The sequence below is a fragment of the Danio rerio genome, chromosome 3 (assembly GCF_049306965.1).
Source record: "Danio rerio strain Tuebingen ecotype United States chromosome 3, GRCz12tu, whole genome shotgun sequence".
NCBI lineage: Eukaryota > Metazoa > Chordata > Actinopteri > Cypriniformes > Danionidae > Danio > Danio rerio.
In genome coordinates this window covers 27,399,304-27,421,175 of record NC_133178.1, presented here as the reverse complement: position 1 = coordinate 27,421,175, position 21,872 = coordinate 27,399,304, and the positions used below count along the sequence as shown (strand labels likewise).

General features: G+C 34.8%; 1 protein-coding gene and 1 long non-coding RNA gene across 3 annotated transcripts in view; one reads left to right on the top strand and one right to left on the bottom strand.

Moving 5' to 3' along the window:
- si:dkey-20j1.2 overlaps positions 1 to 21,872 on the bottom strand; it is an 82,829-nt gene that overhangs the window by 57,054 nt on the left and 3,903 nt on the right. Inside the window, exon 3 of one of the 2 annotated variants that reach the window (NR_170144.1) lies at positions 1,887 to 1,990. The exons of the other annotated variant lie outside the window; for it this stretch is intronic. This is a non-coding gene — a long non-coding RNA (si:dkey-20j1.2). The remainder of the gene's footprint in view (positions 1 to 1,886; positions 1,991 to 21,872) is intronic. 2 annotated transcript variants of the gene reach the window in all.
- The window catches only part of fbxl16 (F-box and leucine-rich repeat protein 16), a 30,865-nt gene continuing 19,447 nt past the window's right edge, over positions 10,455 to 21,872 (top strand). Inside the window, exon 1 of the mRNA NM_001201336.1 lies at positions 10,455 to 10,770. Within this exon, the coding sequence (NP_001188265.1) occupies positions 10,760 to 10,770 (11 nt within the window). The 5' untranslated portion in view covers positions 10,455 to 10,759. The remainder of the gene's footprint in view (positions 10,771 to 21,872) is intronic.

Genomic DNA, 21,872 nt, shown 5'->3' with positions numbered 1-21,872 from the left:
TATGCTCACATGTTACAAGTGAGAGATTTTTGCATGAAGGGTGCATTACTTGATTTTAAAACAATTAAAGGAAACACGCATCTACTATCTATGATTATTTATTAAACATCAGTTTACAACTGAAATTAAAGCACACCTTCCCTAAAACAGTCACTTTTTTCTTATAAATAGTGAAAATAAATAACTTGCACTTTTAGAAACAAAAATTATTTTCAATGTTTTTCATATTAAAAGTAGACAATAAGCAGCGTCTCTTCTGAATAAAATACATCATATCCTGTAAATAATCATTTTAAACAGTGCATTTCTTGAATCTTATGTAAAAAAATATTTTAATGTAAATAATAATTTTATCGTAATGGAAAATATGCCATCTCAAGGCATCTCTGGTGCAGCTTACAATCATCGTCAATGTAGCGCAAATGTGCGACGTGTAGTTACAATTTAGCAAAAGCTGCACCGGACTTATTCATCAGCCTTAACAGAGCAGGGTCACATGACTCCACACACAGCAAGGAAAGTAATTGATAAAATGGTCTGGTAAAATAAGATAAATTATAGGTTCTGAAAATTGATTACTTTTCATAATTGAAATAGGGACAAAGTAGGAAAAAATAAACCAAAATCGACATTCAGAACCTACAGTACAATCGATCTAATTTTTCCCGGTCTTTTTTTCAATTGCTTTCCTTTTTCCTACTTCCTAAATCGTCAATGTTGTGCAAATGTGCGGCGTGTACAAGTTACATTTTAACAAAGGCTGCACTGGACCATACCTGAGCGTTTGATGCTTGATTACTTTTCGATGAATTACCCAGCTCTAAGTAAAATAATCAAACATTTTGTTAAGATAAGCACAAAATAGAAAAAAGTACAATAGGATTTAAATATCTGAATATTTATAATAATTATTAAATTATTTAGATTACTAAAACTAAAAATATATAAATGGATAAATGTAGTTGAACTTAAATTTAATTTAATAAACTCATAAAAACAGCAATTAGTAAAATAAAAAAAAATCTTTAGTACTAAAAATGTAAAAGAACGGCAATGAAATGTAATTCATTTTCCAAATGAAATTTTAGACATAATAATATTAATTGTAATTATTTTTAAATACTGCACTTAATATTAATTTTACTGTTGGATCTCAAGTAAAAACTTATGTGTTACTATTTTGTCAATCACTTAAAAATGCTCTTGTTAAATGTATTCATGTAAATGTAATAAGCAGTTCTAACAGCACCAAACTAAAACCCACTCTAAAAGAGTGCAAACTAAACTGCATTTGGCTTCAACCCTTTACTCAAAGCTTTATACATTATTACCAAAATTGCTAATTTTAGAAATGATTACATTAGTACTCTTTTTTTTTATTATTTTAATCCCAGAGGAGATCCACAATCTCGGATTAGATTTCATTATTTATTTATGCGTTTGTTACGTCAAGAGCGGTTGGAGCGAGCAGTAATGTCGGTGCAGTGATTCACAAGCCCTCGTGTAGAAATCTGAATGTAACTCAATAAACACAAACACACACACTCACACATGCGGTTACTTGGCAACAACACTGTTACTAAGAGACGGAGGCTGGTTTCGATGGCAACAGCTGTGGCTGAGTCATCCGCAGTGCAGCATGTTGCTGGACTGATCAGTCTCTAAGTCACGGTGAAAGTACAAGGCCTTGCAAATCAAATTGCTGTTATGTCACGCCGAGCGGTGTGATGCAATGCAACACATTTTTATTCCTCAAATCTGCCTCAGAAGAGATTAAATTAGATGGGACACATAGAGAAGCGCTGATGTGTTATAGTTAGATCCATACGCTAATACTCTGCGCCCTTGTCTAAATCTCATTAGCACTCAATGGACAGTTATATTACCTCATCAGGGATGTTTGCTTGAATTCAGATGCTTGCTGAATTGAACAGGTTATGCACCCACCCTATGGTCATCATTCCAGCTGTTATGAGGCCTGTGGTGACATCTGGATGAAAAAAGCGAGGCTTGAGCAGAGAGCAATCTGATTGGTTGCTGCTGACCCATGGTGCATAAAAAGAACACAGATGGTATGAAATCCTACTTCATCATGAACCATAGCACAAGAATGATATGTTGGACTATGTACAAAAGCATTCATGCTTGCAACAGTATCATAAGTTGATCTTAAAAAGGCGTACACTATATTTGGCTCACTGTAAAAATGTGTTCGAAAAACATGAGGTTTATTATAATAAAGACAACACAGTCTGAGTTGTTTAAACTCACATTGGATAAAATACTTGATAACAACAGTTTGGTCAAACAGTTATTTTAAAAATATATACTGTAAATAACATAAATGTTGAGTTGGTGCATATTTTACTAGTTAAAATAATATTGCAAGTTTCCAAAAACTGAAATAAAAAAATTAATAATAAAAAGACTACAAACATTTTTTATACATAGTCATATATATATATATTTTGATTCATTCATTTTTATATTAGATTTTTTTTTATATTTACTGTTGCACGAAAGTCCAAAACTTAAGAATAGATGTTATTTATTACTTGATTGTTCAAGCTACCTCACAGTAGTGGTCTGTTTGTTAACATACAGTAGTTGTTGAATGGTAAATGTTAAATAAAATGTTAAATAAAAAATAAGGAACATCCTAGATCTGTTTTCTACGCTTTTCTTTATTCTTTTTTATGTATTATAGAAGTATCGGATCAAATTTCCGTAGATACTCAAATCAAATGATGAGGGCAAAAAAAAAAAAAAAATGATCAGGACAGTATTTAAGTATTTATTTATTCATTTCTTCATTCATTTTTTGTGTAATTCAGTTGAACATGGGGATTAAACGTGGCATCTGTTTACCTTACTATAAACATTCAATTTGTGTTGTCAGAGAATCAATAAAAGTATATATGTAGATGGAATTGATCACTTAACTCATGTTTAACTGCTCATAAATGCGTTAACATTTAGGCATGAAGACATGGTCAAGATGGTCTGCTGTAGTTCAAAATGACCATGCCAAAGAGGAGGAAATTTGAACATGGCATGATTCTTGCTCCCAGACAAGCTGGTCTATTTTATAAACTGCTGATCTGCTGGGATTTTCAAAAACAACCCTCTCTGCGGTTAACATGGAATGGTCTGGAGAAAAAGAAAATATCCACTGAGCTGCAGTTGGAGGTCAGGAAAGAATGACCATGCTAATTCAAGCTGATTAGGAGTAACTCAAATGATGACTGTTTTCAGTAGAATACTGCAGAAGAGCACCTCTGAGCATGTGAAATGCTGAACTTTGAAGCAGATGAGCAGCAGAGATGTCATTTAAGAACAAAAAACTGGACAAAAGCTAGTCTAACAATTTTCACTTCTGCTGTGACAGTTGGAGAGTAAGGTGCAAATGTGTCATAATAAACATGAAAGTTTTGATCCATTCCATTTTATATTAATGGTTCAGGCTTCTGGTGGAAAATTTCTTTGCACACTAGGCTCCCTATACCAATTGAGCGTCATTTAAATACCTAACAGAGAATTGTTGCTGACAATTGCTGACCACAGTGTACCATATCATGGTGGATTTGTGATGTGCCATGTCACAGAACTCAAATCTCCTCAAGCTGATTTCTTCAACATGGTAATATACTAAACCCAGGGCACATTTTAGAGCACATTTAGGATGTGCTGAAATGGAAGATCAGCTGCCCATAAATCTGCAGAATTGTGTGATGCTCTCATGTTGGTATAGAAAATTAAAACAGATTTAATTTGGAATCTCCTAAAGTTCCCTAGTAATATATTCATGTGTGCAACATATTTTCCTTCAGGTCTTGTCGTAGAGTTTCAGAACAACTAATGAGGAGTTAAGATCAAAATAGTTTGGCTATTGATTATTATTTTCTTGTAGTATTTTTTTTGACATGTGAATAAATTTGATTTGTAAATAAATGACCAATTTCAGCATCAGCAATACCACCTTTAAGGGGGTGAAGCATATCAAACATTTGTGAGCTTTGATTGTGAAATTATTTGATGAGAAACAGAAGTATGAGGTGACATCAAATAAATCGTTAATTTGTTTTGCCAGAAGTGACAAACCTAAAGATTTGGATTGGTTTATATCTTCTAAATGCAAATCTCATTATTGTTTTGTGGCACACTAGATAACAGATTACCTTAAGACTAACATATTGATACCAACACCTAAAACAAAAGGCTTTAAAGCACCTTGTTGAGTCAGTGCCACACACAGTTCTGAAGGCTTCAATCACTACTACTGTAGATAAAGTACTTAATAAATTGGCCAGTGAGTGTATATGTTTATTAATATCTTTCTAAAATACACCTTTTAAAGACATTAGTTTAAAAACCCCCACTCAGCATCATTTTAATGGATAGCTTTTCAATCCCTCAATGGATCAAGCAAACTATGCAGCTGTTTTGTTCATTCGCTATAGGAACTCTGTTTTGTGATTGGTATTCCAGTGAATGTGATATTGGATTTAATGTTCCAGGGCATGGAGTCCCTTTGGATTACACTGCCTTTGTCCTGACTCATAAAAATGACTTTACGGAAACGGTTGCAATCATTTTCATATGGTTCAAATATCCTGTGGATGTTTGTACAGTAAGTTTATCACATGCGGATTGTCAAACTCGCTCTCAAGTTTACTCTCTCAGCCCTCCTGACCACAGTTTATCGTTGGTGGATTGATTTGACTGTCCAAATGAGTGAAGCTTTGCCAGGTGTCTCTTAAACTCTGCACTCTTTGTTTTTTTTTTTGCATAATTATACATGATCCAGCTGTCATTTGCCACCACACTACAACAATTTGATTTGCTCTAAAATAAAGGGTGGTACAAACAAACAGCCACATACTTTGCATTGTTTTTGTGGTGGCATTTAATCAAATTTGTGGGAAGAACTAGGAGGACTGAAAGAATGGGTTTCTTTCATGAGGGTAAGAATATGATTTGCATTGTGAAAAAATAAAATTTAAAAAATCGGCGTTTACTGTACATTTTCGTAAAGGTCTCTGCACATTTTACTAGCAGACATGTCTATAAACTTCTTAGGAAACCACTTAGCCACTGCCGAGAGTATGTAAAACACATTTTAAATGATTCCATCTTATATTTAAATAAAATAACAATGCTAAATTTAAAAAAATGTAATAATTCAACGCAATAAAAATTCAATATTTAGAAATTCGTCACTTTGGAATTATAAGGTTCTGTCTGCATTCTAAATGATATTGAGATATTGTTCTTTAAGGTTTTTGCATTACATATAGCAAACAATATGAGTGTAACAGTTCTCTTTCATACATTAGCATGACAGAGACAATAAATATACTCATCACATTAAAACTCTCTTAAATTTGCAAATTGGGGTAAAAAAAAAAAAAAAAACAGGACAAATGCAGGAAGAAGCTTCTAATTCTAAAAAGTCATTTTCTGTTTGGAATTATAAGGTTTTATTTGGCAGATCTTTAACTAAAGCATTATTTTTCAAAAAATACAATGAGTCTGCTTATTAATTCAGTTAAAACAAAATATAGATTAGTGTTCTAATATGTGGATGTTTTACATTTTGGCTTTCTATAACATTTATTTAATGTTTTAGGATGAATATTTTTTCTTGTTCGAATCAAGCATACAAGGGGGTGCTAGATATTTTGCCCAGTGCAGATGTTCATTTTATGTAATTATTATAGCAATATTTATTGTTGTATTTAAGCAGCCTTGAAATAAATTAATTATTTGCGCGATGTGTTGCAGACCAACGCAACCCATTTCCTGTTTTGCAACACGTTTAAATAGCAAATCCATTTGCACTGCTTTGTGGACTCATAGGTATGCCGGTCTAAAATGGAGGTGTGTTAAGGTGCTTTGGTGACGTGTTGCTATTTTGAAGAACTTAAATAGACTGCGCAATTGACCAGCTGAATGCAGGTCTAAAGTCCAGCGCAGAGCGCTTTAGTTGTGCACCTTAAATGCATACATAATGCTTAATACACACAGGATGTACAGCAACATGCAAATATCTTTACAAATGAAAAAGAATTAAAGGAATAAAATATTACAAAAATTATTATTTTCTACATAAATATATATGTAAATCAAAGGCGGCAACACCAAGGCTCCAAAAATGCAAATTTATTAACTTAAAAAGGCTGACACAGAGCGTTTTGTACAGTTTCTACATAAATATATATACCGCAGCTTCCATGCCTTCTTCATATTGGTTTTTACTTTCAGTTCAGTTCAGTTTCGCTGGCTTTTGTTGTCATTTGTCAGTGTTGCAGAATTATATTTGCACAAAAGTTTCATTTTGTACATAATGCACTTTGTTTCTTTGAAAATGCTTGTGTCCTACAGTTTCCTTTAGAAACCCTGAACCCTATTATTACAGAATTTTCTAAACAAACCTGCAAATGTTAGTTTAAGAGAAATCGTGAGTAAGGGGGAGCAAAACGTGGAAAACATCAGGTTTTGGCAGTTATAACCTGCTCTCTCGCATAACTCCTTTTTATTGACATACCATAAACCATAACCGTCTCTCTCTCTGAGCTGCTTTGTACAATAATCCAGAGTAAGCTTGTCTTTATGAGATTCCCTAGACCTGCAGTGAAAGTACACAGACACGCAAACCAATGGAGAGCCGAGTCTGCTAGGACGGGGCCTGATTGTGTGGGAATCCTTTGTATGGCATGAAGTCATGACTGATGAGATTGGTGCCAGCCACGAAGAGGCCGAGAGGGGCCCTTCCATTCAAAAAAAAAAAAAAACATCCAACCAAGGCTACGAAAAACACTAAATTTAGGACAGCACTCATTCCTTCTCAATTTAAACGAGCTAAGCAAATCCCCGGGGCGACCCCTAAAGACACAATTTCAGTATGCCAGATGGCCAGTGAGACCCTACACCCCAAATAGATGATTGAACACAATACGGTCACATGCTCATCCACCCCAGCTTCATCCATGGGAAGAATGAGGCACAGTTGCCCCATACGCTCATGCATTATTAAGAAGGTGCACTTCTTCTCCCCACAACCAAAATCCCTCCATTATTTATGCCCAAGGACTGAGTAGGATCCTAATAGGCATATAGGATTTCTTGGTTTGTTGTGCAGGCTCCGTCCAATGAGGGAGGCTGGGAGTGGGTGGGAGCAAGTGAGCGGGCTATAAATAGATAGCTCTCTAGCTCTCTGACTCCGTGTGGAGGCTGACACGGGATGCGCTCAGCATGCATAACGAGTAAAGGTAGCGCCGAAGAATTCTTCAGCTCACAGCCGCAACTCACCGGCAGCCATTTGACAGACCCGCTGATGGTGAAAAGCGGAAAGTCTGTGCCTTGTCTGTGAGAAGCTCCAGTTTGGGTACTGGGCGTAAATGTTGTCCAAACAACTGCAGCAGGAGATGCAGACTTCTTGGCTATAAGCACTGATGCCAGTATGAAGATGTTATGTAATGGCAGCTAAAATGGGCGTCGGATACATCCTATGCCTCCGGGCAAAGCTGAAATGACTGATCAGAGTGTGCATGAGTCAAACAATCTGCTAGTGCACACTACGGTGAGCTTAAATGCCCCAAAAATTGTAGATTAGTAACTTAATCACATGTTTTTTTTTAATCTGTTAATAAGTTAATGACAAAAGCAAATAATGCCATTCCAAGAAATGACCATGGTTTTTTTTTTTTTCAATTGATAAAACAAGTTTTTTTTACTTATTGTACTAAATCAGCACTTCTGTGATTTGGATGTTTAGGCCATTATAGCAATGCTAATATTCAAACCAACAACATAGACAACAAACACCACAGGTTGCCATTAAACAGTTATTTAAGAATGAGTAATTTACCTTTCTGGAAAAAATAAAATATATGGATGCACTTCATTTTACAGTGTGTGTACTTATTGTGTACTTACCAAAGAAAATGCTGGATTATACAAGATTACTACATGGGTTAAGGTTATGTTCAGGGTAGGTTTGAGGATAATACTGAGTAATCACTCAGTTTTGGTTATGGGTTATATATAAATATATTAATAAGATAAGCATGTAATTTGACAGAATCTACAAATTACAAATTCCTACCGAATATGGCTAGTAAGATAATGTTTTCCTTCCCAAATTTTTTTACTCTTGTTCAAGTAGGCAATAAGAATTATTAATAATAATAATAATAATAATAATAATGGGCGTCATGGTGACACAGTGGGTAGCACGATCACCTCACAGCAAGAAGGTTGCTGTTTCTAGGCCCATCTGGGTCAGTTGGCAGTTCTGTGTGGAGTTTGCATGTTCTCCCCATGTTCATGTGTGTTTTTTCCGTTTGCTCCGGTTTCCCCCACAGTCCAAACACATGCGCTATGGATAAACTGAATCAGCTAAATTGGCCATACTGTATGAGTGTGAATGCAAGAGTGTATGGGTGTTTCCGAGTGTTGGGCTGGAAGGGCATCCACTGCATATAACATATGCTGGATAAACTGAGGGTTCATCCTGCTGTGGTGACCCCTAATTAATAAAGGGACTAAGCAGAAAACAAAATGAACGAATGAATGAATGATTAATAATAATAATAATAATATTAAACTTTATTAATAAACCTCTAAAAGTAGCATCTCAAGGCACTTTACAAACATATAGAGTGCAGAAGTAAATATTTACAAGGATGAATGCAAAGAAAAAAAATATTAACAAATTAATGAAAAATAATTAAAAACACATAAAATTTGAATAATAGTAAAATATCTAAAAATTAAATAAATTGAAAAAAATCTAATCAAAACGTTACCCCAAAAAATACGCTTTAAGAAATGATTTTAAAATACTCAGGGATTCTGCATTTCGAATATCAGAGAATAAAGAGGTCGAAAATTTAGGAGCCAGTGTAGAGAATGCCCGGTCACTCATAGTTTTTAAGCGTGTTGACCGAGCAGTTAAAAGACTAACATCAGATGAGCGCAAAGCATAACTAGGAGTGTATGGGATTTACAATACAAACGTCTGTCTTTTTGACATTTTTAAATCTGAAATATCATTATAGGTAACCTAAACATTTAAATTCTGTCATAATTTACTCACTTTATTTGTTCCAAACTCATTTGAGTTTCATTCTTCTACTGAACACAAAGAAAGATATTTTGAAGAAAGCTGGAGATCTGTAGCCACTGACTTCCATAGTAAAGTGTTTGAAGAGTTCAGATGCAAAAACCTCTAAGTGCCATCTAAAATTTCTATAGAAAATGAAACATTTTTCTCAGCCTCCTGTGTTTATGTTGAGTAATTTCACTTTAAAGACCATGCACATATCCTGTGCTGTAAAAGTGAAATTACTGAACCTACACACAGGAGGCTGAGAAAAAAATGCTCATTTTAGAAGAAAAATTCAAATGAAATTTAGAGATGTTTACATCTAAATTCTTTATTTGCTTTTTCCTACAATGGATGTCAACGGTTACAGGTTTTCAGCTTTCTTTAAAATATCCTATTTTGCATTTAGCACATATAAAAAAAAAACTCATAAAGGTTTGGAACCACTTATGGGTGAGCAAATAAAAAGCGTTTTAAAATGTTTGGCTTGACCATCCCTTTATACATTAAAATAGTGTTAGCTAAAGTGTGGCCACATTTACCAAATCTTCAGCAACTTCCACTCAACTATTATTATTTGTCTATTCAAGTTAGCCATGGCAATACTTTGCATTATATCAATATTTGATATTTGACATAACTGGTTTGAAACTGACTATGTGCAAACTGTATTGCAAATAATACACTTCATTATATGCATCACTAAACAACATGAAACTGAGCTTTTTGGGATAGAATCTAAAAGTGACCACACCTTTATGCACTAACATGAGCAATTACAAACGATTTCAATGCATTATTCGGGAACTCAATACTGATAAACAAAATGTTACAAAACTGAACACTGCTGATATATAAAATTAACTTAGAAAAAAGTAACACACAGTTAAAAACACCCAGTAAATGCACTCCATGTGAAGCCAAGCAATTTATACAAAACATTTTACAGCATTAATCTTAATTTGAGAGTAAAATGTGCATTTATGCATGTATGGAAGATAATTCAACACATGGAACGCTGCTCAGGCAATACAATTTTGAGAGCTAGAAATACCTGCCATTTGAAGATTAATAACATTTTGAATTATTGTGTAATATATTATGCATCTGCATCTTCAAAAGGCATGTCAACATGGGGTTACATAACAAAACATTACCTTCGTCTTTCTCTTACGGAAGAGTTACAACCAACGCTAACAAAACATTCAATGCTCACCAGCCCAAAGCGATGCATTATTGATATTTTTCTGCTGCTATCTCTTTAAATGGGATTGGTCTGTTTTGTGTGCGTGTGCATGTGAGAGAGAAAGAGACAGCGAGTGGGAGGCAAGCTTTGTGTGGAGAAACAGAATGAACGGGCTGTTATTTTAGGCTAGGGCATTAATTCACTTGTTTAACATTCCCTTCCATACACATATAAAGTGATATTTCCCGGCTTTCGCTACCGAGAAAGGTATACATCTCTATGGCAACATCGACATATCAAATTATCATCACCTCTGCAAGGAAATAACGGGCAGGGCTGCTGCTGCTACTGGTACTGCTATATTTATTTATTTTCCCTCATGCGTCCTGCAACGTTGTGGGAAACGCGATCGAGCCAGGCAGAGATAGCACTATATAATGGATTAATGGTCGTGTGAGCTGCATATGAAAGAAAGGTAAGAGAATAAACTATTATTACAGCCGATTATTAATGTGATGCTTGTTTTGGTCAAGCTTAAACGGCGTTTGACGCAACGGATTCAAAGAAAAGCAGGATATCAGCTACTGGTAATAACAATTGTCCCAAGGGAACAAGCCATAATAGGAAGAGGATCAATAGATCTGATCTGGAAAAAAGGGGAAAGGACAAGGAAACGAGAATGCAACATTATTACCGCTCGGGTGAACGTGCATGTCTTTGGCGGTGTCTCAAAACCTAGCGTGTTGCCTACCTAGGCAGCATTTTTGTACATCACAGGCGCATGCTGCCCAAAAATGCTTCACGCGACTATGAACTGAAATGATTATTCATCTAATAGAGCATTCACAAACGAGGATAATACGAGTTTGTCGTGTAAAATGTATTTCACTGTACGTTTATTTAGCTTCTATTTGACAGCTATCCTTGTTTGTTTCACTCATAGGCTAAACCTTTAAGTTACAGTAGGTGTAGGCTTTAAATAAAAGACAACAAACTTATTAAAAGCTTCTTGATTAAAGTTATATTGATACTAGGAAACCTGCACAAATATACTGGTTTATGAAGTAAATTGCCTGTTGTTGTCTAGGTAGGCAGCTCACTAGGTTTTGAGACAGTCTTTGTCTTTGCTTATGGGATGCTGAATATTCCTCATGTACATGACGTCACCTGTCCGTCTTCCTGAGGTCGAGATACACACGTTATCCTCCGCGTTTCGCGCGGTTGTCGTGACGTAACAGGCAAATGTTTTGTTCGATAAACGGCAAAGACGTTTATACAATCACAGAAGGCCGAGTAGAGTGTTTGTTAATATTTGGACAACTGCATGATTCCACACTTGGCGCCAAGGTTGCTCTCTGTGCAGTGTTATTCGACGACAGGAATTTAAAGGGATAGTTCTCCCTAAAATGAACATTCACGTGTTTCCAAACCAGTGGCTTCATTGTGCATTAAATAAACAAATGTATGTTTTATGTTTTAGTAAGCCTACAGGTGAAAGTGAAATGAAAGTTTATAGCTTCTAAATGAATGAATGACTGTTAAAATAAAACTGCTAATATTTTGTTAATACAAAAAACACATTGTTATTATGGGTGCTAATGAACTTCACTTTCGAAATAACAGTATAAAGTATTATTGTTGCTATAAAGCCTAATCTTTTAAACTTTGGTCAGAATATATAGTAGTATCGCAATACTGACATGAACTGCAACTATGAATAGTTACTTTAGCAGATATAATGGCAAAAAATGTTCAGAGTAAATTTCAAAGGTGATAAATTGTTAAATTATTATAAAGTCAGTGGTAATAATAATTATTATTTATACCTTACAAGTAGTCTCTATATTTAATAATTTTAAGTGCAATAACCACTTAACTGTTTTAGCACTGTTTTTTGTCTAAACCTGAACTTATCTTGACAAATATATCTAAAATATTTTTCCTGTGTCATTTTTAAGTTTGAACTCAAAAAGAGTGTACAAATCTATTATTACAGAGATTATGTTAATGCTAAGTTTTAAAAAATGCAACTGAACTTTGTTGGTTACTGGCTTCATTGAATAAAACTGTTATTATTTTACAAGTATTTGCAGTTTAGCCTCATTGTAAATTACTAAAGAACATTGGACCTACACTCTCAGAAATAAAAGTACTAGAGCTGTCACTTTTTAAAAGGTGCACATTTGTACTTAAAGGGTCCATATTGGTACCTTAAAAGTATATATTAGTACTTACAAATTTTAAGAGGAACACTTTTGTACTTTTTAAGGACTATGTAACCTTGAGGAGGTATTAATATGGACTTTTTATGTTCAAATTTGTACCTTTTGAAAAGGTAACACCCCAGTGACAGCTCGCATACCTTTATTTCTGAGAGTGTACAATCAGAATAAGAATCAAAACATTTTCAATCAATATCTCAGGTATGTTGTAGGACAGAATAACTTGTAGATTTGTTCATGATAAGAACAATAGCCTATAAAATTTGTAAGTATTTTGTGTAATGCTAAACACTACTGTCAATAAAACAATCTGAATATACTTAAGTCATTCTAAAAGTTTACATTTTAATAATTATCCACAGTATTTTGAAGCACTCACATGCTTCTTCAGTATTACGATATCTTGTGTAATTGAATATCAGCACATGTCTACACCTCACACTAAACATCTCAATTGAAAGGCCTACTGGATTTCTTAACAGGTCTAGTCAGGGATTGATTCTCCTAAGCTGTTTAGAAGCTTGGAAGACCCTTAGTGATTAAACCTGCTATTCTAATTTAATAACATCAGTGAGTTAATGAGAGTTAGGCTATGTTTAGAAAAACATACAATTACGCTGATCTTAACATCACTGCTCTACATTGTATTGCACACCAAGCATGCACATTTCTGGATGAATATCTAGATGACCTACTTCAATCATTTGCTGATAATGAACAAAAGAGAAGATTGCTAACTGCACAGAATACTTTACCCCTTAATGCAACATGCTTGTAGCCTACTAGACTTTCTATTTTTAGTGTATTATAAAGTATTATCAAAACGATTTCCAACATTTTTTCAAACTGACTGTAGCGCCAAATTATTGATATATTACACAAAAATAAGAAATAATAATAATAAGAAGAAATAATAATAATAATAATAATAAGAAGAAATAGGTAACCAAAAACTGAAAATTGTGTCATCATTTACTCACCCTTTACTTGTTCCAAACCAGAGTTTCTTTTGCTAAACATAAAATACATAAAATAAAATAAATTAAGGAATGTTGCAAAACTTTAACCAACAACTTTCATAATAAAAAAAAAGTCATTGGTTTCCAACATTCTTCAAAATATCTTATTTTGTGTTCAACAGAAGAAAAAATCAAACTGGTTTGTAAAAAGTGAAGGGGTGAGTAAACAATAACTTTTATGTGAACTATTCTTTTAGGTACAAGCATTTATTTTCAAAATCATAGACTTTATATACTATATCCATCCTGAAAATTGTACAATTACAAATGTAAAAATTTGAACAGCATTACATTATTATTGCATCATTATTACCAAACATTAAAATATTAAAATGAAGGTCTGCATGAAACATTAACAATGACACACCACTCTCTATAGGTTTATGACAGCATTTACAGCTGTAACTAATATCATGGGTGAAAGTGAGCATGTGTGGAGGCCCACTAAGTGTTGACAGCATGGCATACACTATCCCCAGTGAGACAGTGTAGATTACGCATCTTCCCTTTCATACTGAGCATCCCCCTCTCCTCGGGTCGGTTCACACCAAGTACAATAATTACAAATACTAAAAACTAGAACAATAATGATTCCATGAAAATATGAAAGGCCACACTGCAGTTAATGACAGCGACACATACTAACATTATTGTTTTACATTTATTTCTGACTGATTTATCCAGCTAATGAATAAATACAGTTGAAGTCCCCCTGAATTATTAACCTTCCTGTTTATTTTTTCCCATATTTCTGTTTAACGGAGAGAAAAAAAATGTCAACACATTTCTAAACATAATAGTTTTAATAACTCTATAATAACTATTAATAACTTTTTTAATAGACTGATTTATTTTATTTTTGCCATGATGACAGTAAATAATATTTGACTAGATATTTTTCGAGACACTTCTATACAGCTTAAAGTGAAGAGAGTAGGTTTATTAGGTTAACTAGACAGGATAGGGTAATTAGGCAAGTTATTGTATAATAATGGTTTGTTCTGTGTAGATTATCGTAAAAAAAAATTTCCTAAAGGGGCTAATAATTTTGACCTTAAAATGGTTATTAAAAAATGAAAAAAAACTGCTTTTATCCTAGCTAAAATAAAACAAATAAGACTTTTCCAGAAGAAAAAAATATTATTAGACATACTGTGAAAATTTCTTTGCTCTGTTAAACATCATTTTGGAAATATTTTAAAAAGAAAAAAATTAACACATCTATATCACGAGTTGTTTCAACTCACATTTGGATAAAATATGGAAAAATTAAATAAATGGGTCATATTTTCAATAATCTTTCACCCTAAAAGTTGTGTTAGTCCATATTTGCCTAAAAATTTGGACTGAAGCATTTTAGAGTGTATGTTTCTTTCACATTTTTGAAAGGTTTAACGTACAGATGACAAAATTTTCAAAATGACCCCGTTTACATCGCAAAAATAATTAATGAAGCTGCATTATATGTGTCAGACCAGTATTGCAGTGTCACTTTGTAAGGAAACTCTGTAGACCAATGTTATTTTGGTGTTCAAAAAACTCACATATACATATGAACAAGTAATGCATGATGTTACCATTTTCACAAAAGTGTATTTTTATAGTTTGAACGAAGATGACAATGCTGTTGCAGTTGTCAAAAACTTTAATATTTTGTTAATGAACAGTTAAATTCCGGATACAGTGTTTTTTGAACAGTAAAGTGGCAGATGATATAACAGCAGATCTTACTTATAATGAACTGAACATTATAGTCTGCTGGGGATACCAAATACTTATAGATTATATATTTAATATAGATTTAAAATCCTTTATCGTTATAGCTTATGCCGTAGACATTTATCAGGTGGCTTTATCAGACTTTTTTTTTCTTCACTAAGTCTGTTATTTGCCAACCTATACAGTTTTGGCTTCCAATATATCTCAAACTATCTTAGATCAACTAAATGTTTTCCATAGGGCACCATGTTAAGCTACAAAGGTATAGTTTACTCAAAAAAAATCAAACTTACTGTTTGGTCATCATCAGGTGTCCTGAAACCTTTGTTTTTCTATTCTGTTCAACACATTTGTTCCACATATTTTAAAGACAGCTGAAAACCGGTAACCATTGACATCCATAGTATGAAAAATAAATACAATAGAAGTCAATGGTTACCGGTGACCAGCTTTCTACAAAATATCTTCTTTTGTATTTAACCGAAAAAAAATAAATTTTTGAACCAGGGAAGGATGTGTTAATTTTCACATAATTTTCAGTTTTGGGTGAACTATCCCTTTAACATGCTATTTTGGTTCCCTCCTGGTTTAGAAATGATACCTCATTCTTTATTTTTATTTAAACAACTGCAGTCACATTTATACAGGTGCAGACTTTTTACATTAGTGTAATTTGTGAAGACTAATGTGAAACTATTCTTCAGAGAGTACAGATTTAAAACTGTTGCCCCACTTCCAAACTTCTAAAAACTCAGTTCAACTTCCTGTAACTCCAGAAACTTCATTTGAAATTCCGCTGAGGAAGTCTCAGAAGTGCTCTTAAGCCACCTCTCACTGAGCACCACTAGATTGTGTGGTTACTTTGAACATGCAAATCCCTTTCAAAGAGACCACTGCCAATCCTGTCCAGTCCAAGAAGCTTCCACTATCCCATCTCCCCCGTTCCCTCTTGTCCCATCCCCCAACCCTCATTGTGTGCCAAACATCGCACATCTGTCCGTGGCAGAAGCACCAGGCTCCATTCTCTTCTTGTTTGTTGTGATAGGGCTTGTGTGCTTCGTCAGTAAATCCAAATAACACGGGTACGGAGGCTGGGCCTGAAGGCAGAAATGAAAAGGCTTGCAAAGTGGCAAAAGGGAGAATGGATTTACTCCATGCAAATACATTGCCAAGAGTTGGGGAAACAAGAAAGTTGAGTTGTTGCCCTCTTTAGCGATGCCAACCAGTTCCTTTCCATTGGAAAGCATTTGCTTAAAGGAAAAACTTCCATTACAAATGAGCATAGATGAGTTTAGGGCTGCACTATTAATCAAAAAAAGATTGTAATCTCGATTCGACCCTCTATACCAGGGGTCACCAAACTTGTTCCTGGAGGGCCAGTGTACTGCAGATTTTAGCTCCAACCCTAATCAAACACCCCTGAACAAACTAATCAAGGTCTTACTAGTTATACTTAAAACACCCAGGCAGGTGTGTTGAGGCAAGTTGGAGCTAAACACTGCAGGGACACCGGCACTCCAGGACTGAGATTGGTGACCCCTACTCTATATGATCTAAATCCAGCATTTCTACGATTCAGCCAAAAATGGGTTCTGTATTCATGTAATGATGTATTCCCGATCATGAAATCACACGTGAGCTGACACACTGTTTGTTTACTACCGAGAGGACGTGCACGCGGTTGCGAATGATATCTACTGTTGTGAACAGAATCTGCATAGGTTATGAACAACAGGTAATAAAGTTGTAAATAACATTCAGCTTGTTGCACCGAGATGTCATTTGGGAGCCGAGTGGGAAGTATGATTTGCATGTGTGTTTTGTTTCTCAGTGACGGCAACCATGACATGAGTGCACTGTGCAGTGAAAGTGAAACCAAAACCGCACAGATCATTTAAATGGTCATATCGCTTTTTAGAGTTATGATTACGACAAGCATTTAATATGTTTTTTTTCTTTCTTCATAGCCAACACAGAGTGTTGTGCATGAAAATATTTTTTTTTAGTACAACTACTCCAGCCTATTATAATATTGAATATAATGCAAGAGGGAATCAGATAATGACAAATGTTAAACATATTAATTCAACTTCAGAGTTATCAATAGTTATATTCTGATGTATTCATATCCTGTGCATTAACGACCAGGACAAACTTAAAGTCTATTCAAGTCCATCATTTCAAGTATAAAATTGAGCACAACATACAACCTACACATAGGCTTAATATTATTATTCTTTTAATCATATGTTTCAGACGTAACAATAACAATAACCTACTCATATTAGCCTTTATTTTACATCTACAGAATTGTGAGAAAATCGTGATCTTTATTTTAAGCAAAAAAAATAAAAAAATAAATCATGATTCTCATTTTATCCAGAACCGTGCAGCTCTAGATGACTTTAGAACTTCACAGATCCATATTAAGTCCAACACTCTAATTATCTGATCTCCCAAGTAAGAATATTCATCCAAAAAATGAAATCTTCATTTATTTATGTTTCCCAAAGTTGCATGACTTTCTTGCATATGTAATAGAAAGAAATAGGATATTTGAAAGCTGTTTGGGCTGTATATGAGTTCAATGAGTTTTTTCTACAAAAAGGAGCTCATTCTATGCCCTTTGGCCTTAAAATGGCATTATGTTTAAAGAATAGCATGGTCACTAATGAACACATAACATATGAAAGGAGGAAAATATAAATGTATTAGCATATTAACTCATATTCCACCAATTTGTTCTAATTTTAATGAAGCAGGGGTTTTAGTTTTGGTTAAGAGCAGACAACAATAATAGTACTTTATTAACTACTCCTTTTTTCAAATTTGCATGGCTTTTCTGTATCTTTAAAATAAATAAAATGCTCTATATTATAAAAAGGCAATGGAATGTTTTCCTCGAAAAAAGTATTATCATTGAAGACTAACCCTGTTGCTAACAAACAGACTGCTTATGAACAGGATGATATGAAAGCATTAGTAAATCAACTCAACAGACGACATATTTTGTTTCATTCTGGTTAACAGTCAATAAGTATTCCAAGAAATGAAGGAAGTACTTTCAGTAAACATCTTTTCAGAATTTGGGCTTGATCCAATATGGGTTTTTATTATGGCATCATTATAGATATTTGAACAGACTTACTTAAAAATTCAGATGAAACATCCTTCACTAAAAACAGCAGAATAATCTAAACAAACAGTGTAATCTGTTATTTAGTTGATCTGTTAGTAATGAAGCGGTGGATTTATCTTTGATAAGCTAATTCTAGCTATTCTAATCCTCTCAGCTTGATTCAGAAAATAACTTCTGCGTGCGTGCCACTTTTATTTGGAAAAGTCGAAAGGCGCTCAGCATGCTGATACGATTTATAGCCGTGTGCTTTTAAAAAAACACCCCCCTAATTATTTAAGAGCTGTTTTTTTCCCCCCTTCTTTGTATATCCAAATGAACTCCCTTGAACCCATCTGGATGGCAGCCATGCCCTTTCCATGTCTCGCTTTCAAATGCTTTGCTGCTTAACAGTGTTTCTGGAGGTTTTCACTGGCTACGTCCCCTTTTCAAAGTCTCCATGGGGGCGACAGCTGAACTAATTTGTTCTAGCGCTGAATGTAAAGAGCTGAATTTGAAATGATCATTATTTGAATTTTAAATTCCTCTCAATGCTTTCATATGACAAGCAGCTATATATAAATACATTGATGCATACTGTTAACAGCCTTTACGTAATACTGTTTTAGTGCATGAAAAGTGCACTGACTGAAATGTGAGAACACATCCAGAGGTTACAGTTAGACCTTCACACCAAGGGGTCACTGTGTCAGAAATATGCTGAGCGTCACACTTGGTTTATTTTAACCCAGACATGATGCCACAATACTTCATCTATGAGTGAGTTTGTTTTCATATTAACGCGAGAAGTTTAAATATAGATTTTACTTTACAGCAAGGTAAAAATACTCTATTATATATAGAGTGCTGCAATCCCAACACTTTTCTTAACTTAACTTAACACTTAACTTGCTGTTTTAAAATCTTTAAAATGATATATTTTGTGCTGAAAGGGTGGGTAAAGAAGACAGCATATGGATGGGGCCTTGGCAAGCTGCCATTCCTTTTTCTTGGCACATATTTCCGTACAGAGAGTTCCCATCAAACCCAGTGCAGAATATGTCAGCTAGTCTCTTTTTTAAATCACTTCTCCCACTCCATTTAAACATATGCTGCTGATAGTTTGACAATACGTCTCTGGCCCAGTGCATATTTACATTGCCCCAGTGCAGTGGACTACTAGCCCTGTCTGTGTCAATTTATTGAATTGCCCAATTTTCTTTTCCTTTTATGAAGAACTCTTGACTGCATTACCCAAACAAGTTGCATATCATGATGGGCCAAACTCTGCAGTGCAGAAGTGTAGCTGAAGGCAGACTGATGTGCTTCATCAGGCAGTTCAGTTGCTCTCCTTGGTGCTGAAGTTGCACTAACAGGTCCTTCTCTCTCTCTCTCTCTCTCTTTCTTTCCAGCAGTTACATTTTATATGAGATACTTTGTTACGTTTAAATATGTTTTCTCTCCATACCTTTTCATATCCTCCCTGCCATTTGATAGGAATTCATTTGCGATTTAAGTCAGTGTTTGCCAAACCTTTTTCTTTGTTTAATGTACCCTTACAGAATCGTCCATAAGGCTTGAGTGCTCCTCAATCAATATCAAACATTTAAAAATTATTATTAATTTCCCTAAAATAACCATTATCACAGTGTTTACTTTTAAAGTTTAAAAAGATGGAGGAAAATCAGAGCCACCAAGTTTTATCTCACCTCCCTTTTTTAATGAGACACCTGAGCTTGTTTGTCTTCATAGGTTTTGACACTTCTGGGGGAAATGTTACTAGCACTTGGAAACAGCTCTCTTTCTGTGTGGTTTAATAAATATGCAAACATATTCAGATTTTTTTAAGTGTAATTTACACCATTTAATAAATTCAACACAAACCAACCTACTTTGTTGTCTTTCGCTAAACAGGAACTGTAGTACAGCTAATTGCAATGATAAGTAGTATTTTTTGTATATTTATTTCTATTTACACTTTATTAGGTATACCTGTTCAGCTGCTCGTTAAAGCAAATATTTAGTCAGCCAATTACATCTCAATGTAGCAACTCAATACATTTAGGCATGTAAATACGGTCAAGATGATCTGCTGCAGTTTAAACCGAGCATCAGAATAGGGAAGAAAGCTGATTTAAGTGACTTTGAATGTGGCATGGTTGTTGGTGCCAGATGGGCTGGTCTGAGTATTTCAGAATCTGCTGACCTACTGGGATTTTCACGCACAACCATCTTTACAGAGAATGGTCCAAAAAAGAAAAAAATATCCAGTGAGCGGGCAGTTTTGTGGGAGCAAATGCCTTGATGCCAGAGGTCAGAGGATATTGGCCAGACTGGTTCAAGCTGAGAAAGGCAAAAGTAACTCAAATAACTAGTCGTTATAGTCGAGGTATGCAGAAGAGCATCTCTGAATGCACAACACATTCAACTTTGAGGTGGATGGGCTACAGCAGCAGAAGAACACACTGAGTGCCACTCCTGTCAGCTAGGAACAGGAAACTGAGGCTGCAGTTTACAAAGGCTCTCCAAAATTGGACAATAGTAGATTGGAAAAACCTTGCCTGATCTGACGAGTCTCGATTTCTGCTGTGACATTCGGATGGTAGGTTCAGAATTTGGTGTTAACAACATAAAAGTATGGATCCATCCTGCCTTGTATCAACGATTAAGGCTGGTGGTGGTGGTTTAATGGTGTGGGGGATATTTTCTTGGCACACTTTGGGCCCATTAGCACCAACTGAGCATTGAACTCAGAACTCAATCCAACTGAGCAGCTTTGAGGTGTGATGGAAAGGGAGATTCACATCATGGATGTGTAGCGGACAAATCTGCAGCAACTGTGTGATGCTATCATGTCAAAAAGGACCAAAATCTCTGAGGAATATTTCCAGTACCTTGCTAAATCTATGCCACGAAGGATTTTAAGGCAGTTCTGAAGGCAAAAGGGGGTCCAACCCGATACTAGTAAGGTGTACCTAATAAAGGGGCCATTGAGTGTATTTGTATTTATTAATGGTACAAATACTATTTGTACCATTTTCATCCCAAGGCTCATGTTACAATGAGTGCACACAAAGCAGTTAAATTATTGTGATTTATTGTGCAATATTCATTCATTCATTTTCTTTTCGGCTTAATCCCTTTATTAATCTGGGGACGCTACAGCGGAATGGACCGCCAACTTATCCAGCACATGTTTTACACAGTGGAGGCCCTTCCAGCTGCATCCCATCACTGGGAAACTATTGTGCCATAATATTCTGATATAACTGAATAATATTTAATGAAATTCTTTAAGTTTGTTTGTTCGATAAGTTTGTTTGATAAAATGCAAATAGTTGAATTATTCAATCGAGCTCATATGAACGTCACCTGTTTTGAGTATGAGTGGAATTGGTTTTTGTGGTCTGCTCCTATGTTTGATTTTCTAGGGAAACAAATTAGATCTGCTTTCCCCCACTAGTATTTCAAAAGCTGTGAAATGAGTTGTGTATTTGCATAC